At 45.1% G+C, this 14,577-nt stretch overlaps 1 protein-coding gene across 1 annotated transcript in view; it reads left to right on the top strand.

The window, feature by feature from the left end:
* LOC137522472 (glutathione S-transferase theta-1-like) overlaps positions 1-13,974 on the top strand; it is a 31,602-nt gene extending 17,628 nt beyond the window's left edge. Inside the window, exons 3-5 of the mRNA XM_068242537.1 lie at positions 299-449; positions 8,111-8,287; positions 13,704-13,974. Coding sequence (XP_068098638.1) covers positions 299-449; positions 8,111-8,287; positions 13,704-13,910 — 535 coding nt within the window. The 3' untranslated portion in view covers positions 13,911-13,974. The remainder of the gene's footprint in view (positions 1-298; positions 450-8,110; positions 8,288-13,703) is intronic.
* Positions 13,975-14,577: the final 603 nt, after the last annotated feature.

Genomic DNA, 14,577 nt, shown 5'->3' with positions numbered 1-14,577 from the left:
ATTTTGTCAATCAAATGGATTGGTACACCATTGCTGAATCTCGGCCACTAAAAACACACCTGCTGCGTATGTTTTACCAGCACTGTATGAACACCACACAACTGCAGTATGAATGTAATGCATTGCATGCTCGGTGTATTCCTACCACAGTCCTGTATATATGTGTATAATTTTGCTGAATCTGTCCTATCTGTGCATAAAACAGGATTTCTGTTATAAGACTTGGACTCAGAATTTAAAGATATGAATGCAGGTGATACTTGCACATTTTAGCTTCACACCTTCCACTCTTTACCAGCACTGCAATGCTCCTATATATGGCCGAGAAGTATAAGATGCCTGACCACTGGTACCCATCTGACCTGCAGAAACGTGCCCGGGTTGTTGAATATCTGTCTTGGCAGGATGCTAATACCCATTTCCGTGGCTCCAAACTGTTTTGGCTTAAGGTAAATGCGTTATTTAAACAACAAAAACATTCTAAAAAGGCGATTCAGTGATTAAACCATCAATAATAAATGCAATCCACCAAATTATGCCACGCCAGTACTCAGTGCCAGTACTCAGTGCAAATTGTTAAAAACCGTCAGTGGGCACAGGCTGTGTCTGTATACTGCAACTGGAAATAAACCTACTGATGGACTGTCAGTGTACAACTTCCCCCGGCTGGTTTCTCTGTTTCACGGGGATGTACTGATCCCTCTTTCCAGGTTTAGGCTGTTTTTATACTTGAAGTGCGTGATGCGGTGCAAGCATGTAGTATGTCACTGGTATTCCAGTTGGTCCATGCATGCGTGTCGTGTCACATCACGCTCTTGTCATGTACACTACCTGCGCTGCCCATTGACCTGCATAACTGCATAATCCGCACGGTTCTTGCGATAATGCACTGCAGCCTTTGCATCAGCATTGAGACAATTTGGATACTTCTCCCGCACCGCATTGTGTGAACTGTGTAAGGGTACGTACAGACATACGATAACGATCGTTCGTTCTGAACGACGAACGATGTTAAAGGAGGTATCGGCCGATGATCGTTTGAAGAAAGGCTACTTTGAACATCGTTCATGTACGAACGATCTTGGAACGAGCGTTGCGTGCGCAACATGATGTATAAACTGATTTCAAACACAAGTGTCAAAAAGAACTGTTTGAGCATGTGCAAAGCTTTGAGAACAAACGATCAACGACCGATCGTTGTACAGACATTACTTTTTGAACGATGGTCGTTGAAAAAGATCTGGCAGAATGGATCGTTCTTTACCAACGACATATCTCGTTGGTCGGTCGTTTTAATGATCGTTTGTGCACTTTTTACAAACGATCGTCGGGCAATGCCGTCGGTAACGATCGTTTCAAACGACTATAGTCGCATGTCTGTACGCACCCTAAGTCTCCATAGACTTGCATGGCCCTTGAAGCAGGGAAGAGTAACGCGGTGAGTTGCAGTGTGCAAGGGGCCTTAAAGTTGTACATACTGGTAAGCACACATCCCGATCAGTGAGGAGTTCAATATGAACTTGTAAGACGCGATGGTCGTAATGGGCAATTATGACTGTGGATCGCTATGCCATAATTGCCATAATTATGATTACAATCATAATCAGGAATAGAAATTAAAATTGTTACGATCGATATTCATGTATTCATACATACATTTAACCAAGAAAAAAAAAAGTATATATATATATATATATATATATATATATATATATATATATATATACATACAGTGGGTGCATATATTATATTTATTCTTATATACCTGTCCATAACCGTAGTCTATGTTTACATATTTACATATGATTGTAAATATGTACAGAGGGTGGGAAGTATGAGACTACACTTACTAGTGAAATGAGCCATTTTATTTAGAAGTTACGTTTTAGAGACAGTACATCATTGATCGGATGCGTTTGGTATTCAATATGTGTGTATATTATCTGTATTAGCCATATTTGTAACATGCAATTGTTTTTTTTTAAGTTTGTATCACTGAAATTGTGAAGTGAAATGTATAATAATGATAATCTTAAAGCGGAATATAACCCTGCATTTCAACTTTGCTCTAAAACATTATTTACAGTATATTATATGCAACCAGCATTTTTTTTTTTTTTTACTAGACCAGCATTGGAAGGGTTACACAGGGCTTTAAAGTTCCTGGAGATTTCTGCAGACGCATCCGCGAAGCTGAAATAGATACATTTTGTTTACATAAATGTATCTAAGTGTTGAATGTGACTCATCTCTCTGACTGAGAAGGAGCTTGGAGGACAGCCAAAGAGTGTGTAACATTTATCAATAGATACATGTAACTAAATAGAATGTATCTATCTGAACTTCTGCATATCTCTCCACGGAACTTTAACCACTTGAGGACCACAGTCTTTCTACCCCTTAAGGACCGGCCACTTTTTTTCCATTCAGACCACTGCAGCTTTCACGGTTTATTGCTCGCTCATACAACCTACCACCTAAATGAATTTTGGCTCCTTTTCTTGTCACTAATAAAGCTTTCTTTTGGTGCTATTTGATTGCTCCTGCAATTTTTACTTTTTATTATATTCATCAAAAAAGACATGAATTTTGGCAAAAAAATGATTTTTTTAACTTTCTGTGCTGACAATTTTCAAATAAAGTAAAATTTCTGTATACATGCAGCGCGAAAAATGTGGACAAACATGTTTTTGATAAAAAAAAACAAAAAACCATTCAGTGTATATTTATTGGTTTGGGTAAAAGTTATAGCGTTTACAAACTATGGTGCAAAAAGTGAATTTTGCCATTTTCGAGCATCTATGACTTTTCTGACCCCCTGTCATGTTTCATGAGGGGCTAGAATTCCAGGATAGTATAAATACCCCCCAAATGACCCCATTTTGGAAAGAAGACATCCCAAAGTATTCACTGAGAGGCATAGTGAGTTCATAGAAGATATTATTTTTTGTCACAAGTAAGCGGAAAATGACACTTTGTGACAAAAAAAAAGAAAAACAAAAAGAATCCATTTCTTCTAACTTGCGACAAAAAAAAATGAAATCTGCCACGGACTCACCATGCCCCTCTCTGAATACCTTGAAGTGTCTACTTTCCAAAATGGGGTCATTTGTGGGGTGTGTTTACTGTCCTCGCATTTTGGGGGGTGCTAATTTGTAAGCACCCCTGTAAAGCCTAAAGGTGCTCATTGGACTTTGGGCCCCTTAGCGCAGTTAGGCTGCAAAAAAGTGCCACACATGTGGTATTGCCGTACTCAAGAGAAGTAGTAGAATGTGTTTTGGGGTGTATTTTTACACATACCCATGCTGGGTGGGAGAAATATCTCTGTAAATGACAATTTTTTCATTTTTTTTACACACAATTGTCCATTTACAGAGTTATTTCTCCCACCCAGCATGGGTATGTGTAAAAATACACCCCAAAACACATTGTACTACTTCTCCCGAGTACGGCGATACCACATGTGTGGCACTTTTTTGCACCCTAACTGCGCTAAAGGGCCCAAAGTCCAATGAGTACCTTTAGGATTTCACAAGTCATTTTGCGGAATTTGATTTCCAGACTACTCCTCACGGTTTAGGGCCCCTAAAATGCCAGGGCAGTATAGGAACCCCACAAATGACCCCATTTTAGAAAGAAGACACCCCAAGGTATTCCGTTAGGAGTATGGTGAGTTCATAGAAGATTTTATTTTTTGTCAAAAGTTAGCGGAAAATTGATTTTTATTGTTTTTTTCACAAAGTGTCATTTTCCACTAACTTGTGACAAAAAATAAAATCTTCTATGAACTCACCATACTCCTAACGGAATACCTTGAGGTGTCTTCTTTCTAAAATGGGGTCATTTGTGGGGTTCCTATACTGCCCTGGCATTTTAGGGGCCCTAAACCGTGAGGAGTAGTCTGGAAATCAAATTCCGCAAAATGACCTGTGAAATCCTAAAGGTACTCATTGGACTTTGGGCCCTTTAGCGCAGTTAGGGTGCAAAAAAGTGCCACACATGTGGTATCGCCGTACTCGGGAGAAGTAGTACAATGTGTTTTGGGGTGTATTTTTACACATACCCATGCTGGGTGGGAGAAATAACTCTGTAAATGGACAATTGTGTGTAAAAAAATCAAAAGATTGTCATTTACAGAGGTATTTCTCCCACCCAGCATGGGTATGTGTAAAAATACACCCCAAAACACATTGTACTACTTCTCCCGAGTATGGCAATACCACATGTGTGGCACTTTTTTGCACCCTAACTGCGCTAAAGGGCCCAAAGTCCAATGAGTACCTTTAGGATTTCACAGGTCATTTTGCGAAATTTGATTTCCAGACTACTCCTCACGGTTTAGGGCCCCTAAAATGCCAGTTCAGTATAGGAACCCCACAAATGACCCCATTTTAGAAAGAAGACACCCCAAGGTATTCCGTTAGGAGTATGGTGAGTTCATAGAAGATTTTATTTTTTGTCACAAGTTAGTGGAAAATGACACTTTGTGAAAAAAACAATAAAAATCAATTTTCCGCTAACTTTTGACAAAAAATAAAATCTTCTATGAACTCACCATACTCCTAACGGAATACCTTTGGGTGTCTTCTTTCTAGAATGGGGTCATTTGTGAGGTTACTATACTGCCCTGGCATTTTAGGGGCCCTAAACCGTGAGGAGTAGTCTTGAAACCAAATGTCGCAAAATGACCTGTGAAATCCTAAAGGTACTCATTGGACTTTGGGCCCCTTAGCGTACTTAGGGTGTAAAAAAGTGCCACACATGTGGTACCGCCGTACTCAGGAGAAGTAGTATAATGTGTTTTGGGGTGTATTTTTACACATACCCATGCTAAGTGGGAGAAATATCTCTGTAAATGACAACTGTTTGATTTGTTTTACACACAATTGACCATTTACATAGAAATTTCTCCCACCCAGCATGGGTATGTGTAAAAATACACCCCAAAACACATTATACTACTTTTCCTGAGTACGGCGGTACCACATGTGTGACACTTTTTTGCAGCCTAGGTGCGCTAAGGGGCCCAACGTCCTATTCACGGGTCATTTTGAGGCATTTGTTTTCTAGACTACTCCTCGCGGTTTAGGGCCCCTAAAATGCCAGGGCAGTATAGGAACCCCACAAGTGACCCCATTTTAGAAAGAAGACACCCCAAGGTATTCCGTTAGGTGTATGGCGAGTTCATAGAAGATTTTATTTTTTGTCACAAGTTAGTGAAAAATGACACTTTGTGAAAAAAACCCAATAAAAATCAATTTCCGCTAACTTTTGACAAAAAATAAAATCTTCTATGAACTCGTCATACACCTAACAGAATACCTTGGGGTGTCTTTTTTTCTAAAATGGGGTCACTTGTGGGGTTCCTATACCGCCCTGGCATTTTACGGGCCCAAAACCGTGAGTAGTCTGGAAACCAAATGTCTCAAAATGACTGTTCAGGGGTATAAGCATCTGCAAATTTTGATGACAGGTGGTCTATGAGGGGGCGAATTTTGTGGAACCGGTCATAAGCAGGGTGGCCTTTTAGATGACAGGTTGTATTGGGCCTGATCTGATGGATAGGAGTGCTAGGGGGGTGACAGGAGGTGATTGATGGGTGTCTCAGGGGGTGGTTAGAGGGGAAAATAGATGCAATCAATGCACTGGGGAGGTGATCGGAAGGGGGTCTGAGGGGGATCTGAGGGTTTGGCCGAGTGATCAGGAGCCCACACGGGGCAAATTAGGGCCTGATCTGATGGGTAGGTGTGCTAGGGGGTGACAGGAGGTGATTGATGGGTGTCTCAAGGTGTGATTAGAGGGGGGAATAGATGCAAGCAATGCACTGGCGAGGTGATCAGGGCTGGGGTCTGAGGGCATTCTGAGGGTGTGGGCGGGTGATTGAGTGCCCTAGGGGCAGATAGGGGTCTAATCTGATAGGTAGCAGTGACAGGGGGTGATTGATGGGTAATTAGTGGGTGTTTAGGGTAGAGAACAGATGTGAACACTGCACTTGGGAGGTGATCGGACGTCGGATCTGCGGGCGATCTATTGGTGTGGGTGGGTGATCAGATTGCCCGCAAGGGGCAGGTTAGGGGCTGATTGATGGGTGGCAGTGACAGGGGTGATTGATGGGTGGCAGTGACAGGGGGTGATTGATGGGTGATTGACAGGTGATTGACAGGTGATCAGTGGGTTATTACAGGGAAGGACAGATGTAAATAATGCCCTGGCGAATTGATAAGGGGGGGTCTGAGGGCAATCTGAGCGTGTAGGCGGGTGATTGGGTGCCCGCAAGGGGCAGATTAGGGTCTGATCTGATGGGTAACAGTGACAGGTGGTGATAGGGGGTGATTGATGGGTAATTAGTGAGTGTTTAGAGGAGAGAATAGATGGAAACACTGCGCTTGGGTGGTGATCTGATGTCGGATCTGCGGGCGATCTAATGGTGTGGGTGGGTGATCAGATTGCCCGCAAGGGGCAGGTTAGGGGCTGATTGATGGGTGGCAGTGACAGGGGGTGATTGATGGGTGATAGGTGATTGGCAGGTGATTGACAGGTGATCAGTGGGTTATTACAGGGAAGAACAGATGTAATTAATGCACTGGCGAATTGATAAGGGGGGGTCAGAGGGCAATCTGAGCGTGTTGGCGGGTGATTGGGTGCCCGCAAGGGGCAGCTTAGGGTCTGATCTGATAGGTAACAGTGACAGGTGGTGATAGGGGGTGATTGATGGGTGATTGATGGGTAATTAGTGGGTGTTTAGAGAAGATAACAGATGTAAACAATACATTTGGGAGGTAATCTGACGGCGGGTTTGCGGGCGATCTAATGGTGTGGGTGGGTGATCAGATTGCCCGCAAGGGGCAGGTTAGGGGCTGATTGATGGGTGGCAGTGACAGGGGGTGATTGATGGGTGATAGGTGATTGGCAGGTGATTGACAGGTGATCAGTGGGTTATTACAGGGAAGAACAGATGTAATTAATGCACTGGCGAATTGATAAGGGGGGGTCAGAGGGCAATCTGAGCGTGTTGGCGGGTGATTGGGTGCCCGCAAGGGGCAGATTAGGGTCTGATCTGATAGGTAAAAGTGACAGGTGGTGATAGGGGGTGATTGATGGGTGATTGATGGGTAATTAGTGGGTGTTTAGAGGAGAGAATAGATGTAAACAATGGATTTGGGAGGTGATCTGATGTCGGATCTGCGGGCGATCTATTGGTGTGGGTGGGTGATCAGATTGCCCGCAAGGGGCAGGTTAGGGGCTGATTGTTGGGTGGCAGTGACAGGGGGTGATTGATGGGTGATTGATGGGTGATTGATGGGTGATTGACGGGTGATTGACAGGTTATCAGGGAAGATAGATGCATACAGTACACAGGGGGGGGGGGGTCTGGGGGGGGGGAGTCTGGGGAGAATCTGAGGGGTGGGGGGGTGATCATGAGGGGGCAGGGGGGGGAAAAAAAAATAGCGTTGACAGATAGTAACAGGGAGTGATTGATGGGTTATTAGGGGGGTGATTGGGTGCAAACAGGGGTCTGGGGGGTGGGCAGGGGGGGTCTGAGGGGTGCTGTGGGCGATCAGTGGGTGGGGGGGGGCAGATCAGTGTGTTTGGGTGCAGACTAGGGTGGCTGCAGCCTGCCCTGGTGGTCCCTCGGACACTGGGACCACCAGGGCAGGAGGCAGCCTGTATAATACACTTTGTATACATTACAAAGTGTATTATACACTTTGTAGCGGCGATCGCGGGGTTAACATCCCGCCGGCGCTTCCGTATGGCCGGCGGGATGTTACGGCGGGTGGGCGGAGCCAGTTGCCGGGGGAAGCGCGCGTCATCAATGACGCGATCGCTCCCCCGGCATGCCTAAAGGACGCGCCGCCTGAAGGCGTATTGCGGTCCTTTAGGCGTCCACTTTGCCGCCGCCCATGGGCTGTGGGCGGTCGGCAAGTGGTTAAACCTTTGTGTTTAACCCTTCCAATGCTGGTCTAGTAAAAAAAAATGCTTTTTGCATATAATATGCTGTAAATAATATTTTAGAGCAAAGTTGAAATGCAGGGTTATATTCCGCTGTAAGAAAGCTAACATAATAGACTATGTGATTTAGCAGATAAGTGACGTATTCTTGTTGCAGGTTATGGCACCTTTTCTGCTTGGTCATGAGCTTGAGAGTAAGAAGGTGGATGCAGCGTTGGCAGAGTTCAATACTACAATGACAAATGTGGAGGATCATTTCCTAAGAGATAAGCCGTTTATAGCTGGGGATAAGATTTCCATAGCTGACCTTGTGGCTATTGTGGAGATAATGCAGGTGAGAGCAGAGGCGTACCTGGGTAATATTGCACCTATGGCAAACGCTGAAAAGAATTAAATACAGTAGCCAAGTGCACCCTTTATACATAGATTAAGTAGCCATGTTCCCCAGATAACAGAATTCATGTTATCTGAGGTTTCAGTGGTGGGGAGGCACAGGGGAAGGCATGTCGGTGCAGCACAGAGGCAGGCATGGCCATGTTCCCCATCACTCAGACCTCAGATCAGTTGGTTAACTGGGAAACATGATTCTGTGGCGCCCAGGTCACGAGCCATGCTGCACCCCTCTAGATACGTCACTGGGTGTATAGTTACAGCATATACAGTGGAGTTTGTCCATACCCAAGTTCCTGTACGTTCCAGCAGAAGCAGCCGTTCCCCCACTAAGGCCCCTTCCTCACTTTTATGCTGCTTGCACTGCATGTGGCCGTGCATCATACATAGGGGTTGATTCAATAAAGCGTGATAATTGTTATCACAGCATTTACCATACGATCTGTCACGCGCGGCACATTGCGTGCGTAAAAGATTACGTTATAAACGAAGGGTTGTGGGCGATCACCCGCTTGTTTCAAACCTTCGTTTATCATCTTTTACGCGCTCAAATCGATGTGCGCGGCATATCGCGTGATATCTGCTGTGATAGCAGTTATCACGCATTAGTGACTCAACCCCATGGTACGCACGGCACTTGCGTTGCTCTATGATGCAATGCAGATCCCATATATTTACTGCGTTTGTGCGATACCACACTGAATTGTAACGCATGCATGGAAACATTAGACATGGCAGTTCTGATGTCCTTATGTGTTGCACACATTTTGCATTGCTGAAAATGTGTCCAGCAACATGCGAATGGGGATGAAGCTTAATGCATGGTTATGCAGTAAACTATTAGAACGGCAATATTACCATTACTACTATAGGCCGGTTACTGAGAGTTAGGTTAATAGTGTAACTTGTGGTAACCTGCTGCTGGTAGTAACGGTAATATTGCTGTGTGCTGTCTGCTCACAGCAATATCACCGCAACTTTGTACCTCACCCCTAGGTCCCGAAATTATAAAAGTTGTCTGCATCACATCTCTAGTGTTTAAATGTGCATTTGTAATGTCTATTCTAGATATATTCTCCTGCGCAAGTTCTCTGGTATTTACAAATGTTTACTGACTTAGGCAATGCAAGGCCAAATAAAGTACATGCAAATGTAAGCAATGGGCGCTCAGTTCGGTTGTCTGCTACCACTGTGTACCTCACCACAACCAAGTATAATGCTATTTACCAATATATATATATATATATATATATATATATATATATATATATATATATATATATATATATATATAGGCCCGCTCAGGGCCGTATTGGGGGTGGAGGGATCGCAGCATGAGGGGAAGTCATGGCCACACATCGGTGGGAAGGGGGGCCCGGTCCCCCCCCCTCCCTCACCTCGGGCTTTCCCCTCTGTGCTCCCCTTCAGCTTTAATAAGTGTGTGTGATGGCAGCGGGCCTTCCTTGCATTTCACCGCAGCTGTTCCTCGCTGTAGTGTCTGACGCTACTTCCTGAGCCGCTTTCTCTGATTGGTGGAAGTCCCCTATTAAGAAATTTATGGTTGGCCAAGAACGGTGTCTGCGTGAATAGGAATCTTTATGCTCGGCGGTACAGAGGAAGTATATCGCTATCTGCACTTCTCCCAATGAGGCCTCAGCGTTTCTGCAGAGTGAGCCTGGCTGGGTGGAGGTTGGAGGGATTCGCCGGGTAGCCAGGCATGGCCAAAGAATGAGGAGTGTGTGCAGTGTCCTCGTAGCATGATCCCAGCCTGTGCTTGCATTAAGGTCATGCATGGAGGATGTCGGCAACAAGAAGGGAGAAGTCTGGTGGGGAGGATGGAGCGAATCCATCTTGGGGCCGTACCTGGCAAGGATAAGGAGAGCATCAGCGAGCTTCTGTAACCCACAGATCACCCGTTTCCTTCCCCCAAAGAGAAGATGTAGGCTGTAAGCAGTGAGAGAGCCTGGCTGGGAGGAGGATGGAGGGACTCCGTGCATGGCGGCTTCCGCACAGTGTGACCGCACTGACCAAGGCACCTGGCCCACCAAGACCTTCCACACAGCCCTAAGGTAAGATAGAGGTGCTGGGTGTCACTTCCAATGTGTGTGATGCGGATTTCTCTCTCTACACTGACATCCCAGCATATCAGTGTAGCATCTCCAGATTAGTGTAGGTGGTTTGTTACAGTAGTTGGGGGGCACTGGGGATTACTGTAGCTGAGGGGTTGTGGGGCTTAATTTAGCTGGGGGGCAATTGGGATTAGTGTAGTTGGGGGTTATTGTAGCTGGGGGGGGGGCAGCAAGGGTTAGTGCAGATTAGATAAAGTAGCTTAGATTCAGACAGCTTTAGGGGGTAAAAGGTGTATAAGAAGCCCCTGTACCATAAATGCACCTAGGTTTAGTTATATTTCTTTTTCCTGATTCTGGTCCTCAACACCTAGGTGCGTCTTATGGTCCAGTGCATCGAGTGTTCCGAAAAATACGGTATATATATGTATGTGTATATATATATATATATATATATATATATATATATATATATATATATACCCCAAAATGTGAAAAGCACACACTGTGAACACTGTTATGTTGCCTAGTACACGCAACAGAATTTTTCTCTCAGATCGACGGGAAATTTTCATCCTTCTGTGATTTCTAACATGTCCAATCTGTTTCCAATCAAGAAAGGGATCGATTTTGTGCAGTACTGATCTCAAAATCAATCCCTTTCTTGATCAGAAGCAGATCAGACATATTGGAAATCATCGAATGACAGGAAATTTTCTATCGATCTGACTAGAAAAATGTATTGTGCGCACCAGACATTGGACTTCCATTGCATTTGCATTCCACTAGTGCCTATATCCCCAAACCTTTTACAGCATTCTTCCAGGCATTATCTTAGTTTGCTTTGCAGCATCTATTTGCCCTGTTGTAGTCTGATAAGAATATACTACTCTGCCACCTTATTGTAACGATCGGTGTAGCAACACAGATGTCTGATTATGTGTGATTTGCAGAATCACCAATAATGCAGGTATAGCTAACAGGATAATGCAATAGTGTATAGTGCTTGGTGCAACAGTAACAGAGTAGAATAACTAGGCCTCACCAGAGGAGCTGGTGGGCACTATTAGAACACAGTATCGGATAGATAGATAGAACCTCACTAGAGGAGCTGGTGGGAACTATTAGAACACAGTAACTGACTAGTTTGGCAGAACCTCACCAGAGGAGCTGGTGGGAACTGTTAGAACACCTCACCAGTGGCAAGGGCCCACTGGTGAGTAGAGAGGTCAGACAGGCTGTGTTCGGCAACTGAGAGACAGATACAGTACAGAATCAGTAAGCAAGAGAGTAGTAAGTGTTCAGGCAGTGTTTCAGCAACTAGATCAGATGGGCAGAGGTACAGAATCAATAAGCAAGAGCAGAGTCAGAGATAGCCAGAGTCATACACAGAGTATCAAATATACAGTAATAACAATAATCCTAGTCTTTTGTGAAATCCCTGGTATCCTCCCAGATCAAAGCACACCGGATACTAGTCTAAGGTCTGAGCGCTAACATGTATGTATTCGCAACCGCAGATCGGTTGCGAGTGAGCAGAGAAGGCTTAAGAAGCAGAGGAGACCTCACAGCCGCGCCCACCAATAATCAACCAATCCAGAGCGGTGTGAGTCCCCTCTGATGTCAGCCGACCAACGGGTTAGCTGACACGCCTCCTCCCAGCATAAAGGGCCTGTCTACGCGCGCGGCCGTGCGATACAGCAACCCTCTGTGTAAATGACAATTCCGTCCTCGGCGTGCTAGACGCCGACGGAACGGAAAACACCCCTGAACAGGGACCCGGGGCGGCTGCGGAGACACCCGACGTGCCAGCAGCCGCAGATGTTACACTTATGCTGGGCATACACGGTTAGATTTGTCTTATCAATCGAGCCGCTGATGGCTCGATTGATAATTTCCGACGCGTCCGATACCCCGCCGGATCAATTCCGCGCTCGATACTGGTGGGCAGAACAAAAGGATAAACAGAAGATAAGAAGCCGCCCGCGGGGATGAGCAGGGACGCGCCGGAATATATCGTGTGGCTCGATTACACGGTACAAACGTACCATGTATTCCCAGCATTAGTGAGGATTTTCCCTTTCCATCTACTGTATCTTTCCCTTCTCACATCCTTGCATTTTGAATAATGTCCTTATATTGTGTAGTTGTTTGGAAGTCGAACCCCTATGCTCAGGAGGATCCGATGAGAAGAATACTTCAGAAAGTTAATCTTTCAAGTAACTACTGTTAGTGTGATTGGAACCCTACCTATGGACACCTCTGGAGAGCTATCCATTTTCACCTGAATTCCCCATTCCCTCGGTCTAGCATCTCTTTCCCTGATGCTGGACCAGACGTGTGTTTGCTATCTTTGGGTATGCAATGTAGAGAGCTTACACATACCCCGTTTAGATGCAATTGTTCCCACGCATTGCGTATGCACATCTCGTGATCTCACACATGGACCTATTTAACTGGTATCCACTGTTGACACGTCTCTAGAGGTGTTCGTAGGCAAGATTAAAAAGCACAATATGTGATTTATAACTTTGTACATCAATTCAGGTGTGCTTTAAAGAAAACCTGAGACAACAAATGTAAAAGATTTGTTACTTACCCAAGGCTTCCTCCAGCCCCCTAAGCACCGCCAAGTCCCTTGCCGTCCTCCCGAGTGCCTCCGTTCTCCTGCTAGCTGTCCCGGTAACCGGCTCAGCTACACCAGTTGGACTCTTCTGCGCATGCGTGGGGGGCGAGAGGGTGTGGATGATGGAGCAATGTTGCTGCCTTAGTTTTATCACTCACTGGCATGCTGAGCACAGCCGATTAGCTGCTGTGAAGAAAGAGAAGGATCTGACTCACGCTCTCCCTGCCAAAATACGGTGATGCCCTAGGTGCCCGTGGAACGCACACAGAAGAGCTACTCCAGCATAAACTGCAGACCTGGCTACACCCCACTGTCACAGGGCTCCAATACTTCCTAAGCAACGGCACACAAGTGGCATAGGCTGATCAAGAGAAGGGGGTGGGGCAGCCTGCAGAAACAGGTGTGCTGAATGCAGTGCAGCAGCTCTGCCACCCTCTGCGTGCATCTCTGTTAGCCCAGTGGGAGGTAGGAGCAGAGCAAAGCGCATTGCCTTTGGACCTACAAACACACCTGTGCTCCAGCCATGTGCCTGCAATGTCTGTGCACAAAAATGTCCCTGCTGTTGATTTGTGATACACTTACATGTCTTTGCAATTTTTTTTAAAAGTGGGTCTACTTTTTAACTGTCAATTTTCTTTTTCTACATTATGATTTCTGTAATGTTACAGGCTGTTGGTGCCGGAGTTGCAGTCTTTGAAAGCAGACCAAAGCTTGCAGCTTGGAAGCAGAGAGTGGTGGAGGCCATTGGGGAGGAGATTTTCAGGGAAGCTCATGAAAAAATACTGAATGTGAAGGATGAACAAAAAAATACAACATTGCCACCAGCAGCTAAGGCACGATTTAAAATCAGATTGGACTTTTGGAGTAACAACTGATAATTATATTGGTTTAGAGCATATGGAAGTTGAAGATCTCTGAATATAAAAAATTTCAGCAACATCATCTGCTAACAGACATTTCTTCCTGTTCTTTGTCATTTATTAAAAATAAAAATCTTTCCTGTGCATTCCCCTATGGGGAAAGAAGGAGATGAAATGCAGTCAGTCCCGTCAAACACTTGGGTGAGCCCATTGATAAAATTGCATTAAAAATGTGAAATTTCATTTACCTGGGCAAAGTGCTAATCCTATACAGAATAGCATCACCTCTTTTCAAGGTTCCGGGGCTGCAGAGGAACTTGTGCTTAGGAAGAAGCACAAGCTCCTCCCACTCAGAGGGCTGATCTTTAGCCATATCCTGGTTAACTGTGACTGTTATTTCGAGGGGGTGAGATATCTTTCTCATTGGTCAACCAGATCATGAGCCAATAAGGAGCTGTCAAGAAAAGGATAAATTGTGATTTACACCACTGATATTTTATTACTAGACACATGGGGCTTGATTCACAAAGCGGTGCAAAGTGTTTGCACGCCAGTGAAAAGCCCCTTATCACGCCTAAACTCACTTTAGGCGTGATAAGAAGAAACTCGTAAGTGCGCGCGCAGCACCCGACGCTTCGCGCGAAGCTCCCATTAAACCCTATGGGACTTTGCGCGCGCTCTC

This window comes from Hyperolius riggenbachi, chromosome 1 (assembly GCF_040937935.1).
Source record: "Hyperolius riggenbachi isolate aHypRig1 chromosome 1, aHypRig1.pri, whole genome shotgun sequence".
NCBI classification, from domain to species: Eukaryota; Metazoa; Chordata; class Amphibia; order Anura; family Hyperoliidae; genus Hyperolius; species Hyperolius riggenbachi.
The sequence above is the reverse complement of the archived record's forward strand: the minus strand, read 5'-3'. Positions and strand labels throughout refer to the sequence as shown.